This window comes from Vipera ursinii (assembly GCF_947247035.1).
Source record: "Vipera ursinii genome assembly, chromosome: 4".
NCBI classification, from domain to species: domain Eukaryota; kingdom Metazoa; phylum Chordata; class Lepidosauria; order Squamata; family Viperidae; genus Vipera; species Vipera ursinii.
In genome coordinates, this window is record NC_139514.1 from 32073850 (window position 1) to 32086980 (window position 13131).

The 13131-nt window shown below is 37.5% G+C and overlaps 1 protein-coding gene across 1 annotated transcript in view; it reads right to left on the reverse strand.

Annotated features, from left to right (window-relative positions):
- Positions 1-13131, reverse strand: part of IMPG2 (interphotoreceptor matrix proteoglycan 2) — a gene marked incomplete at its 5' end in the record, with an annotated part of 48430 nt that extends 35299 nt beyond the window's left edge. The window contains 3 exons of the mRNA XM_083361254.1: positions 6303-6469; positions 10201-10440; positions 13113-13131. Of these exons, the coding sequence (XP_083217380.1) occupies positions 6303-6469; positions 10201-10440; positions 13113-13131 (426 nt within the window). The remainder of the gene's footprint in view (positions 1-6302; positions 6470-10200; positions 10441-13112) is intronic.

Genomic DNA, 13131 nt, shown 5'->3' on the forward strand with positions numbered 1-13131 from the left:
CCACAAAGGATACTCAGAAAAAATGACTCTAACATTTTTATGAACAAAAAAAGAAATCAAAGGAAATGACAATATCACAACATGGAATTACTTTTGGAAAATGCAGAAAATAACATTAAAATGCAACACTCAATTCAAAGGCTAGAATCAGCAATCCATATAATTCATTTAGCCCCAATTGCCCATTGATTAATTCAAATATATCACAACATCATAGCAGATTTATTATTGAAAAGTACAGTACTTAAAAAGCTACTTAACATTAGATGATACCAAGCTAATTTCTGTTACTTACTCCTTCTGAACATTCAGCTAAATCAAGACTAATTCTAGCTGGCTTGATATTCAATTGCTAAGGGTATAAAACAAATCTGAATATTAGCACCTCTTTTATTCAATTTCTGTATAAATGGTATGGCAGATAAGTTGTGTTTCGTTTTATGCAAAACTGATGAACAGGTCAAGAAGCCACATTATGGACAGAGCATGACAAACAAACATTCTGCAGGTAGCAAAGGAATGAGACAAGGATTTATACTCTTCCGTTATTTATTCAGTCTATATGTTGAATATATTTGTACCAGGGAAATCTGGATTGGAAAAAGATGAGCATGTTTTCTTTTCAACTGAAGGAAGAAACTTCAGTAACCTGCCCTATCTTGATGACATTTTTCTGATAGCAAAAATGCAAAGAGTCTGCATGCGCCAGTAATAAAAATCTAGGAGCATGGTGAAAAAAAAGGGACTAAGATTAATAATAATAATAATAATAATAATTTTATTTATATACCGCCCTTCTCCCGAAGGACTCAGGGCGGTGAACAGGGCAAGCATAAAAAATACAGAAATACAAAAGTTAAAAAGGATTAAATATATGCCCAACTAAAAACAGTAAATACAAATATTAAAATAACAGTAAAAGACCCCACCCATCCCCCATCAGGCCAGGCCGGCTTGTTCAAATAAGAATGTCTTTAGATCGCGATGGAAGGAGCGAAGGTCAGGCGCCATCCGGAGCTCAACCGGTAACCGATTCCATAGCTTCGGGGCGCCCACAGAGAAGGACCTCCCCCTGGGGGCCACTAATCGACATTCTCTGATCGGTGGCACCCTGAGGAGGCCCTCCCTGTGGGAACGGACAGGGCGGAGGGAAGTTGATGCCGGCAGCAGGTGTTCCCTAAGGTACTCCGGACCCATGCCATGTAGGGCCTTAAACACCATTACCAGTACCTTGAATCTCACCCAAAAGACAACTGGCAACCAATGCAGCTCACGGAGCAGAGGTGTAACATGGGAGTATCAGGAGACTCCCAACACAACTCTCGCGGCTGCATTCTGTACCAGTTGGAGCCTCCGAGTGGTCCTCAAGGGCAGCCCCATGTAGAGAGCGTTGCAGTAGTCTAGACGAGAGGTCATGAGCGCATGAGTGACCGTACATAAGTCATCCCGGTCTAGATAGGGCTGCAACTGGCGCACCAGGCGAACCTGGGCGAAGGCCCCCCTAAGTACAAAGACAAAAATAATGACAGCCGAAACAATAACCAGCCTTAAAATGAAAAAAAAATTGAAGTGTTAGATAGTTTCTGCCCTTTAGCCTCAATCATCAATTGTAAAGGAATAAGCAGCCAAGAAATACACTGCAGACAAGCACTTGGTACTGTAGCCATTTAAAAATATTCAAATGTCTGGATGATCAGTAGTGAAGTGTATAGGCTCAGTTACAATGGCAAGAGATGAAATATTGGAAGACTCAAAGGACCTGGATAAAGACAGATCATTATGAAGAAAAATCTGTTTGATTGCTAAAAATAGATGCTGACCTAAAGGTACATACATAGTCAATCAATCAGATCCACTTATAAATCTGATTTGCCATAAACTGGCCCAAAGGTTTGCCTTGTTCTATCAACAGCAAAGTTATTAAGCAAGTACTATACTTTTAAACCCCTTCATGGATTACTGCCTTGTCGTGGCGAAGGGGCTTGCGTAATTCAATGAAGCTATGAGCTATGCCGTGCAGGGCCACCCAAGACGGACAGGTCATAGCAGAGAGTTCTGACAAAACGTGATCCACTGGAGAAGGAAATGGCAACCCACTCCAGTATCTTTGCCATGAAAACCCTATGGACAGTACCAAAAGGCAAAACGATATGACGCTGGAAGATGAGCCCCTCTGGTCGGAAGGCGTCCAATATGCTACTGGGGAAGAGCAGAGGGCTAGTACTAGTAGCGCCAGAAAGAATGAAGCGACTGGGCCAAAGCCGAAAGGACGCTCAGCTGTGGATGTGTCTGGTGGTGAAAGGAAAGTCCGATGCTGTAAAGATTTTTTCTCCATAGGAACCTGGAATGTAAGATCCATGAATCAAGGAAAACTGGACGTGGTCAAACAAGAGATGACAAGACTGAACATTGACATCTTAGGTATCAGCGAACTAAAATGGACAGGAATGGGTGAATTTAATTCAGATGACCATCAGGTATACTACTGTGGGCAAGAATCCTTCAGAAGAAATGGAGTAGCCTTCATAGTCAATAAAAGAGTAGGAAAAGCAATACTGGGATACAATCCTCAAAATGACAGAATGATCTCAGTTCGAATCCAAGGCAAACCATTCAATATCACAGTAGTCCAAGTCTATGCCCCAACCACCAGTGCTGAAGAGGATGAAATTGACCAGTTCTATGAAGCACTACAGCACCTTATAGAACTAACACCAAAAAATGATGTTCTTATCATCATGGGGGATTGGAATGCTAAAGTAGGAAGCCAAAAGATAACTGGAATAACAGGCAAGTTTGGCCTTGGAGTGCAAAATGAAGCAGGGCACAGGCTGATAGAATTCTGTCAAGAGAATACGATGGTCATAGCAAACACTCTTTTCCAACAACCCAAGAGACGGCTCTACACATGGACATCACCAGATGGTCAACACAGAAATCAGATTGACTATATGCTCTGCAGCCAAAGATGGAGAAGCTCTATACAGTCAGTAAAAACAAGACCAGGAGCTGACTGTGGCTCAGACCATGAGCTTCTCCTTGCAAAGTTTAGGCTTAAACTGAAGAAAGTAGGGAAAAGCACTAGGCCAGTCAGGTATGAATTAAATCATATCCCTGTTGAATATACAGTAGAGGTGACAAATAGATTTAAGGAATTAGATCTGATAGACAGAGTGCCTGAAGAACTATGGACAGAGGTTCGTGACATTGTACAACAGGTAGCAACCAAAACCATCCCAAAGAAAAAGAAATGCAAGAAAGCAAAATGGCTGTCTGAGGAAGCTTTGCAAATAGCTGAGGAAAGGAGGGAAGCAAAAGGCAAGGGAGAAAAAGAAAGATACACCCAATTGAATGCAGAATTCCAGAGAATAGCTAGAAGAGATAAGAATGCCTTCTTAAATGAACAGTGCAAAGAAATAGAAGAACTATACAAGGGAACTATACAAGAAGAACTATACAAGAATGAGCTTAACGTCCCTGATAATCACAATGAGGTGGTCACTGACCTCGAGCCAGACATCCTAGAATGTGAAGTGAAGTGGGCCTTAGAAAAGCTGAGCAACAACAAAGCTAGTGGAGGTGACAGTATTCCAGCTGAGCTATTCAAAATCTTAAAAGACAATGCAGTAAAAGTGCTACACTCAATTTGCCAGCAAATTTGGAAAACTCAACAGTGGCCACAGGATTGGAAAAGATCAGTTTACATTCCAATTCCTAAGAAAGGCAGTGCCAAAGAATGTTCAAACTATCGCACCATTGCACTCATTTCTCATGCTAGTAAAGTCATGCTTAAAATCCTACAAGCTAGACTTCAGCAGTATGTGGATCGAGAACTACCAGAAGTGCAGGCAGGATTTCGAAGAGGCAGAGGAACTAGAGATCAAATTGCCAACATACGCTGGATCATGGAGAAAGCTAGGGAGTTCCAGAAAAACATCTACTTCTGCTTCATTGACTATGCTAAAGCCTTTGATTGTGTGGATCATAACAAACTGTGCCAAGTTCTTAAAGAGATGGGAGTACCAGACCATCTTATTGGGCTCTTGAGAAACCTATATGCGGGTCAAGAAGCAACAGTGAGAACTGGACACGGAACCACTGATTGGTTCAAAATTGGGAAAGGAGTCCGGCAAGGCTGTATACTGTCGCCCTGCCTATTTAACTTATATGCAGAGTACATCATGAGAAAGGCAGGGCTAGATGAATCAAAAGTTGGAATTAAGATTGCCGGAAGAAATATCAACAACCTAAGATACGCAGATGATACCACTCTAATGGCAGAAAGTGAAGAAGAACTAAAGAGCCTCTTGTTCCAGGTGAAGAAGGAGAGTGCAAAACTTGGGTTGAAACTTAACATTAAGAAAACCAAGATCATGGCATCTGGCCCTCTCAATTCCTGGCAAATAGATGGGGAAGAAATGGAGGTAGTGACAGATTTTATTTTCCTGGGCTCCAAGATCACTGCAGATGGGGACTGTAGCCAAGAAATTAAAAGACGCTTGCTCCTGGGGAGGAAAGCCATGGCAAATCTAGACAGCACACTAAAAAGCAGAGACATCACCCTGTCAACAAAAGTGCGTATAGTCAAGGCTATGGTCTTTCCAGTTGCAATGTATGGTAGTGAAAGTTGGACCATAAGAAAGGCTGAGCGCCAAAGAATTGAGGCCTTTGAACTGTGGTGCTGGAGAAGACTCCTGCGAGTCCCTTGGACTGCAAGGCGATCAAACCGGTCAGTCCTAGAGGAGATCAATCCTGACTGCTCTTTAGAAGGCCAGATCCTGAAGCTAAAACTCAAGTACTTTGGCCACCTAATGAGAAGGAAGGACTCCCTGGAGAAGAGCCTAATGCTGGGGAAGATCGAGGGCAATAGAAGAAGGGGACGACAGAGAATGAGGTGGCTGGATGGAGTCACTGAAGCAGTAGGCGTGAGCTTAAATGGACTCCAGAAGATGGTAGAGGACAGGAAGGCCTGGAGGAATGTTGTCCATAGGGTCGCGATGGGTCGGACACGACTTCGCAGCTAACAACAACAAAATACTTTTAACAGAGTGAGCGCCTGTTACTCGTCCCAGCTTCTGCCAACCTAGTAGTTCGAAAGCACAAAAAAATGCAAGTAGAAAAATAGGGACCACTACGGTGGGAAGGTAACAGCGTTCCGTGTGCCTTTGGCGTCTAGTCATGCCGGCCACATGACCACGGAGACGTCCTCAGACAAGCGCTGGCTCTTCAGCTTTGAAACGGAGATGAGCACCGGCCCCTAGAGTTGGAAACAACTAGCACGCATGTGCGGGGGAACCTTTACCTTTAACTTTATGCTTTAAATACCTGGGCAGCTAATGGAATTAAAATAATTCATTCTAGCTCTTAGACAAAATGTGAGTAAGAGGGCAGCAGTTATTCTACTACTCTAGGGGAGGTCAATATATGCCTGCAGCTATTAAAATTTTTAGCCTCTAGCTAGCACAATTACTATATAGAAACATACAGTGCTTTAATTATTCATCTTTTGAATAACATTAACAGGATTTACTAATAAAAATATGTGCAACTCCTGCTTTCTAACATTAATCCTGAGATTACATACTATGTAGCTAGGTTCACGTTTATGCTGGTGCTCTCTGAGTTTGGTTGCTTGCTGATGTTTTATTACCCAACTAAGTAACATCATCACTGTGACTGAGTAGGGTTTGCTCCCTATTTATATGCAATAGCACTATTGTAAATAAATAGCGAGCACACCTCACACTTACTCGCACTGATGATGTTACCTTATTGGGTAATGAAATGTCTGCAAACAAACAACCAAGCTCAGAAAGCACTAAAAACTTTCTCTGTGTTTAGTTATATTTGCTTTGTGTTGGTTAATGATTATAATAAAAATTAATAATGATTTCTCAGAAATATATTTAAAACTTTCTTTCTTTCAAAGTTTATTTCCCAACATTTGTCACTTGACATTTGCAAAATGACATTCAAAGTAATTCTAGGCACAGCAAATAAATACTAAAATTATAAAAAATGAAAAAGAATAAATTTTTAAGAGATTCTTCAAATTAATGTCAGGTGCTAATTTCCCAGAGTCTAAAAACCCTGAATTTATTTTTATCGTGTCCAATATGTCATAGTAAAAGATGCAGATAACTGGTTTAATAGACTAATGAATAAAAAATAGAATAAAATAACAGAATAATTGAAAAGGCAGTTTCAAAAATGCACATCCTTTTTCCATCATATAGCATCTTATCTTCACTATAACTGAAACTATGTCCAACTGATACTGTCTTAAACTCCATATCTCTTACCTTTGCTATGAGGCTTTGATACTCTTCAGATTGACTAAAATTGGTGCCCATTTCAAATATATTCATAGTTCCTGCCTCACATTCATTTAGCCACTTTTGGTATTCTTCTTGTCCTGGGAGTCTGTCCAAGAAAATTTTGAAGGCTTCCCAAATAGCTTCTTGGCAGACTTAAAAAAAAAGAAAGAAAAATCTGTTACTGTAAAACAGGGGTGTCAAACTCAATTTCATTGAGGGCCGCATCAGCATTGTGGTTGCCCTCAGGGGGCCGGGTGGGCATGGCCAGGGTGGGCATGGCCTACTGGGTGGGTGTGGCTAGAGTGCGTATGGCCTACTGGGTGGGCGTGGCCAGCTCTACATCGTTCGCATCAAGGGTGCTTATGGGGGCCTGGGCAGCAGTGGGACAGATCTGAGGGTCTCTGGCAGAAGGAGGGTCTCTGGGCCAGGGCCAAGGCAGTGGGGGCCGTTCCCTCACTGTTTCCAGGAAGGCTTCGCGGGCCGCATGAAACCACGCGGGCCTTGTGTTTGACATGCCTGCTGTAAAAGTACCAATATCAGTATTATGTAACAAATATCTTGTTGTATAATTAGGTGTGTGTGTGTGTGTGTGTGTGTGTGTGTGTGTGAGAGAGAGAGAGAGAGAGAGAGAGAGAGAGAGAGAGAGAGAGAGAGAGAGAGAGAGAGAGAGAGAGAGAGAGAGAGAGAGAGAGAGAGAGAGAGATGCACAAACAGGCTGCTAGATACTGTTGTTGCTACTGCACAAGCACAATCCTGATGGAGTAGAATTTAAAAAGAGATACTATATTCAACTGAATGTTAGAATGCAGAAAATTTCTACACATCCACTAGAGACCATGAAATATGGTAGAGGGCTATCTGGTCTGCAAAAATCTGGATGGTATCGCGCGGAAGTGAACAGAGTTGCTTTACTTAAGAATGAAAAAAAAGCACAGCTCTTTGTGAGTATAGAGTTTCTGAGAGTGTACATCAGAAGAAGTGCAGAGACAAATTGGTATGTTAATATTATATGAAAAGCTATCAAGATTAAAAGTTAAACAATGACAGAAGAATGTTGAAAGTAGATACAATTTTCTAAAGAAAAGGCTAAAAGAATAGTAAGAAAAGAGAAATGGGAAATAAAAAATTGATAATTATTTTCAATTATTTCAATTTATTCTTAATATAAATGTGGCTTAAATTGCACTAGGTTTATTGAGTGTATATATTTATAGTTAACTGTTCTATTAGTGTCTTCGTGGATGTATTACAAGGTAGAATTACACTGCCAGAATATCATACAATTATGAACCAACTTCAGCAAAAATGAAAAATGAATTTCATAATTTCCTGAGAGAAAGAGGTTTAAAGTTAAGATGAAGAAAACAAAATTTCAACATTTGTGCATGTAGACAACGATCTTGTTCAGATAAATCACACAGAAGTGATGCCAAGAGAAGCTTTCTTCAACTAAAATTGAATGCAGAGATAAAAGACCTGGTTAGAACATTATTTTCTTCAAACTTCAATCACCTGTAGAACATGGTTCATTGTCTATTGTTTTTGTTATATTTTGTCTGAAATAAATTTCAAGAAATCATCTAAGGCTTTGTGGTATAGACCTTTTAAACATTCCACTTAGAAAAACCTCATTTTTGTATAATTACATACACCACTTTTCCTCCCTCTTTCCAAATGATAGAATAGCTTTAAAACAAATGTATTAAATAAGTTTAAAATATGGTAAATAATATTTCAGCCTACATCAAGTAGGCAGTTTTTTTCTGTAACAAATTGTTTGAGCTCATGTACAAATGTATCTGAACAGAATGAATAGTAAGATAAATCTGGTCTATCCTAGTAATCAGAATTCCTAAACAATCAATCACCATGAATTTTTCAAATGCTAATACTTGAAACTTCTTGTGTAATTCTCCAGAATATTGGGTAATTGGGTTGTTTATTTTTTGTTTGTTTGTTTCAAATGACCACTCATCTCATATAGATGATTCCTAAGAAAGAATAAAAAGTCAATGAATAATTACAAACATAAATAATCTAAAAATAATAACTGAGAAACTCACAATGTTATATACAGTAAAGTGCTTATCCATTACAGCCTTCTGCAACCTATTATCTTCCAGATTTACATTTCACAATTTACACTGTTCCTACTTTTTAAAAGCTTAGATGATCATATTGGCAAGGGCTGAGTTATTGGCTTGTATCACTGACACTTGACAATAACATTTAGTATGATTTCAGTCCTGTAAGGGTAGCCTCTATCATTATTTGTTTGTTTGTTAAATTTATGTGCCACCTTTCTTGCTATGGGGGATACTCTAGAGGGCCTACAACAAGAAAATTAAAATTTATTTGTGTCTTAGGAGGATTCAGTGTAAGAACAATTTTCTTTGAGAATTGTATGTTTTATTTAAACTTTTAAGTGAACAATCTAACACATTGTATAAATCGTCACAATGCTCTCTGTTCAATGGGTCTTCCTCACAAAAAGCTTTAGTCTTTTCAGGAAGTGCCAGTAACATTGCTATTAAATGCCTTTTCATCATTACACATGGTAAGATGCTTTAGTCTATTACTTGTCATTCTCCAGAAAGGGATTTGCTGGGGATCAGTGCCTGACTAGTCCTGCTTAGTTACTTGGGGGTTGGAGAGCTTGCTCGGTCATTTATGTAAATGAGCAGTTCTTCAGTTTAATCCAATTATAATCCCATTTGTGTTTCTAAAACATTGAACCATGTATAGTATCTTGGCTCAGGCAAACTAAACATTTAAAAATTAACTCCCAAGTGTCCAACAGTTTGTCACTGTTAATGAGTTAAAGCCTCAAAGAAGCCTCTTTCTCCTAAAATTTTACACCACTAGCAGTATTATTATTAAGGAGCACTTTTAATCAGTATAAGTCAATCTTATTCTAGATATCAATTCATTCTCTTGTTGGTAGGTAGCCTAGGAGGAGAGAAAGAAAAATGTCATGTCAGTTCACAGCTTCTTTGGCCATCTGGGCTAAATGCAGATCATGCCGGCCACATGACCACGGAGACGTCCTCGGACAAGCGCTGGCTCTTCGGCTTTGAAACGAGGTGAGCACCGGCCCCTAGAGTTGGAAACAACTAGCACGCATGTGCAGGGGAACCTTTACCTTTACCTTTATGTTATTCTCATTTGTAATATCCACCTAGTCAAGTAAATGATACGTGTGTATATAAGTTTCCTCCAAACCCCTACACTGACTGAGCTGTCATATTTTTTCATATATCACATAATTTTTTAAGCCTGCCTGCACTGAGAGGCAACATAACTTTTCCAAACAAAATTTACATTGCCTTCTTCAATCTCCCATATGTTAGTGGCTATCCCTTGAGGTAACAGGAATAACTTAAATACTAGTGCTAATATAGTGAGAGGAGAATTTACTTTGCTAATATACAGTATAGTGGAAAAGTAGCATAATAATTAAAATACTGCATTAAGATGGGAAAATCTAGGTTCTGGAATCCATGCAGCTTTGAAGCTTTAAGCCAATTGCTATAATTTAGTTAGCATATCAGACCAGGCTGTAGGAGTACTATGCATATTGTCTTGAGCTATTGCAGGAAATTCATGATTTAAGGTAACAAACAAGTGAAACAAAGCAAAAATCCAAATAGACAGCTGTCCTTGATTGTCCTATTATTTGCTGTAATTGTTAATTTGGTTGCAGTTATCTTTGCTCAGCCTATATCCTTCATTGGTGCAACTTCCTGATGAGTAACAGGAAGACAAGGCAAATTTAAAAAATGGCAATAGACCCAACATCAGCCCAACAGAGTTGCTTTTCTGAGGGTTTCTAACATTCACATAAATATCAAGAAACAGCAGTTGCCTTGGACTGCTCACTTACCTCTACGTTTGAAATATTTAAGATGATTGGCAGTAGCCTGTTCTATAGACTCTTCTGGGCATACTTTAATTCCAGTAGGAAAGAAAATGGACCTCTTCGTTCGAAATAAATGCCTGCTGAACTTCCGTGATTCCTTGAAGTCAAGAAAAGGCTTAGAATCCAGAAATGGAGGATGATTTATATTTATTTGCCAGGTATCAGGTGAAAGATCCAAAGAAATATCCTTAGGTACTAGTTCCTCTAGAGAACATCACAAAGAAATATTTTTAAGGAGGTACAGATATGCAATAATACTACAGTATCTTATAAGTTTCATTAAGAAATATAATCTTTCAGATGTTTCCAGTCTAGTTTTCTTATACACATCTGGTAATATGGATTAAGCAGTGTAGGAGTTAAAATGTTGGACTGAGGCTAAGGAGATCAATATCCTAGTCCACCATTAGTCACCAAAGGCCACTAGGTAACTTTGGGCCAGTCATTCTCTTTCAGTCCAACCCAACTCATACCGTTGTTGATATAAAGAAAAATAAGGAAAGGAAGTCCTATGTACACTGCCTTCAGTTCTTGAACAAAAAGGCAAGATCTGACTCTAACAAAAAAGAGTGTATCATAATAATTATAATACCTTTTCCACTAGATAATTATACATTCTTTGTTGTTATAGTATTGCAAATAATAACTCTTAAATATAAACCTTTTGTTATTAAAAACATCATCGTGAGATTTTTTGTGATTGGTAAGGAAAAAAATGTTTATTATATAGATTTGTGCCACAAAATAAGAAAAATAAACTTGTTTTACAATTGAAGAACAAGAAGAGCTAGCATTTCTGTTTCCATAGATCTCAAGAAACTCCTACATTCTTGTTAAAACATATTTCTGCCTAGGTGATGAGACTGATTTTTATATAGTCCGTATAATCCTTTATCATATACAGAGAATATATAGAGTATCTCATATGTGTTCTGCATATATCTTACAGAATTTTCCTACCAGATCAGAGGGCTTGCTGTGACTCATTTCTTAAACATTTTCTATTTGTAACAGCCTAACTTGGACAAACAGCATAAAACTTCCAAGCACCTTTTATGCATCTAACATGAATGGGCTAATTTATATCCCTTGATGATGGCTACGTTTTAAAGATAGAGATGAGATTAGCTCCTGTTTTATATTTTTTAATGTGAAAACTAATCAGACTTAGTTCACATATTTTTCCATTTGTATACTGTAAAAATTAACAAGGAGAAAAATGATAAACAGCTGAACAATTCACTGACTATATGAATAATAAAGTATTAGCAATGTTTAGCAATGTTATTTGAAATTATATATATATATATATATATATATATATATATATATATATATATATATATATATATATATATATATATATCCATTACAAGAAGAGTTACAACATTTTATTCTTGCCCCTGGCTTGAGGACAAATATGAATAATATTAAGAGAGTAGTTATTTTCTGAGAAAAGCTACTACTGAGTCTACTCTGTAAATATAAAACAGACATATGCTTAGTATTTATTCTTATGATATACATGCTTATTCTTATGTTAAGGATAGGGACATTATAGCCTACAATTATTTTTTCCTGTCAGTTTAAAGAATTGCAGATAATCATTGGATTCCAGTACAGAAAGACTTATTCTAGCACCATATAAGCTATTCCCTCTCATTCTAATTAAATGAATTTTCATTAACTACAAAGGATGAAATAACTGTTTAACTAGTAAAATGGCTTATAAATGAATATTAAAGCACATACACAGAGACACAAATTATTAGGTATATTTTCTTACCTGCAAATGTTGGAAAATCCCTTTTAGCCAAAACAAATATGCATATTCCTAAATATATTTTCCAAGGAAAGTCACACATATTTATCTTTTATTCTATTTTATATTTAAAGTGAAAAGGGAAATAATCAAATCCCTTTTCCACTGGACCAGCAATCCTGAACGTATTAAGCATCCAATAAGACTGTCTTCCAGGAAAAGCACTGGTGTTGTATATTATTCCTTCTGATCATTAAAAAAAAGAAAGAAATTACTATAGCTCCTTTAACAAAAGCCCAACAAAATATCTAAGATTATTTTCTCTAAAATAAATTATTTCATTTTTCATTTTGGGAGTTACAGAGGTACTAATGGAGAAGCTTCTTGATATTAGTCGTTACAGTGCAGACAGGTTTTTTTTTTAAAAAAAAATATTAAGCTGGTCAGCTGAGCCAGCTTTACTGGAGCTTATCATGCCCTTAACTGGCATTCCATACAAGTACAGTACCATTCACACTTAACAAAATACAATTTTAATCAACTTCTTGGGGAAAAAGTAGTATTTAAGCAATAACTTAAACATAAGTTGTAGACATATCTAAGAGATTTTCATCCTTGGGTGATTTTACTGTAACTCTGGATGGTAACAACATATGCATGATTTAATTTATCACTATGATTCTCCAAGCAAACCAGGGAAATATTTAGGAAATAGACCAAGAAGAATGTTGTTGAATAATGTAGTTATTTATAATTTTAGTTTTTATAATGCTATTGCTAGCCCCTTACAAAGGAAATGAACAAAAAACTATGGGCTTTTATATATACACAATGACATATACATGAAAATAATAATTTTAAAATTGACATACCTGAAAGACCAGTTCACATTGACCTTGATCCCAAAAAGTTGATCCCAAAAAGCTAAATTTTCAGACCTAGTTAATATCTGGATATGAGTCAATAAGGTAATCCTAGGATTTCTGACTAGAACTGGGAACTGAAAAATATTTCCCCAAAGACACCAATCCCTTCTGTATTCTTTCAAAGAAAAATACATGGAAGTGTTCATATAGTACATACAGTTGGTTCAAAAGCTTTACTCTTTACTTACCCAAAGATGTGTTTTGCAT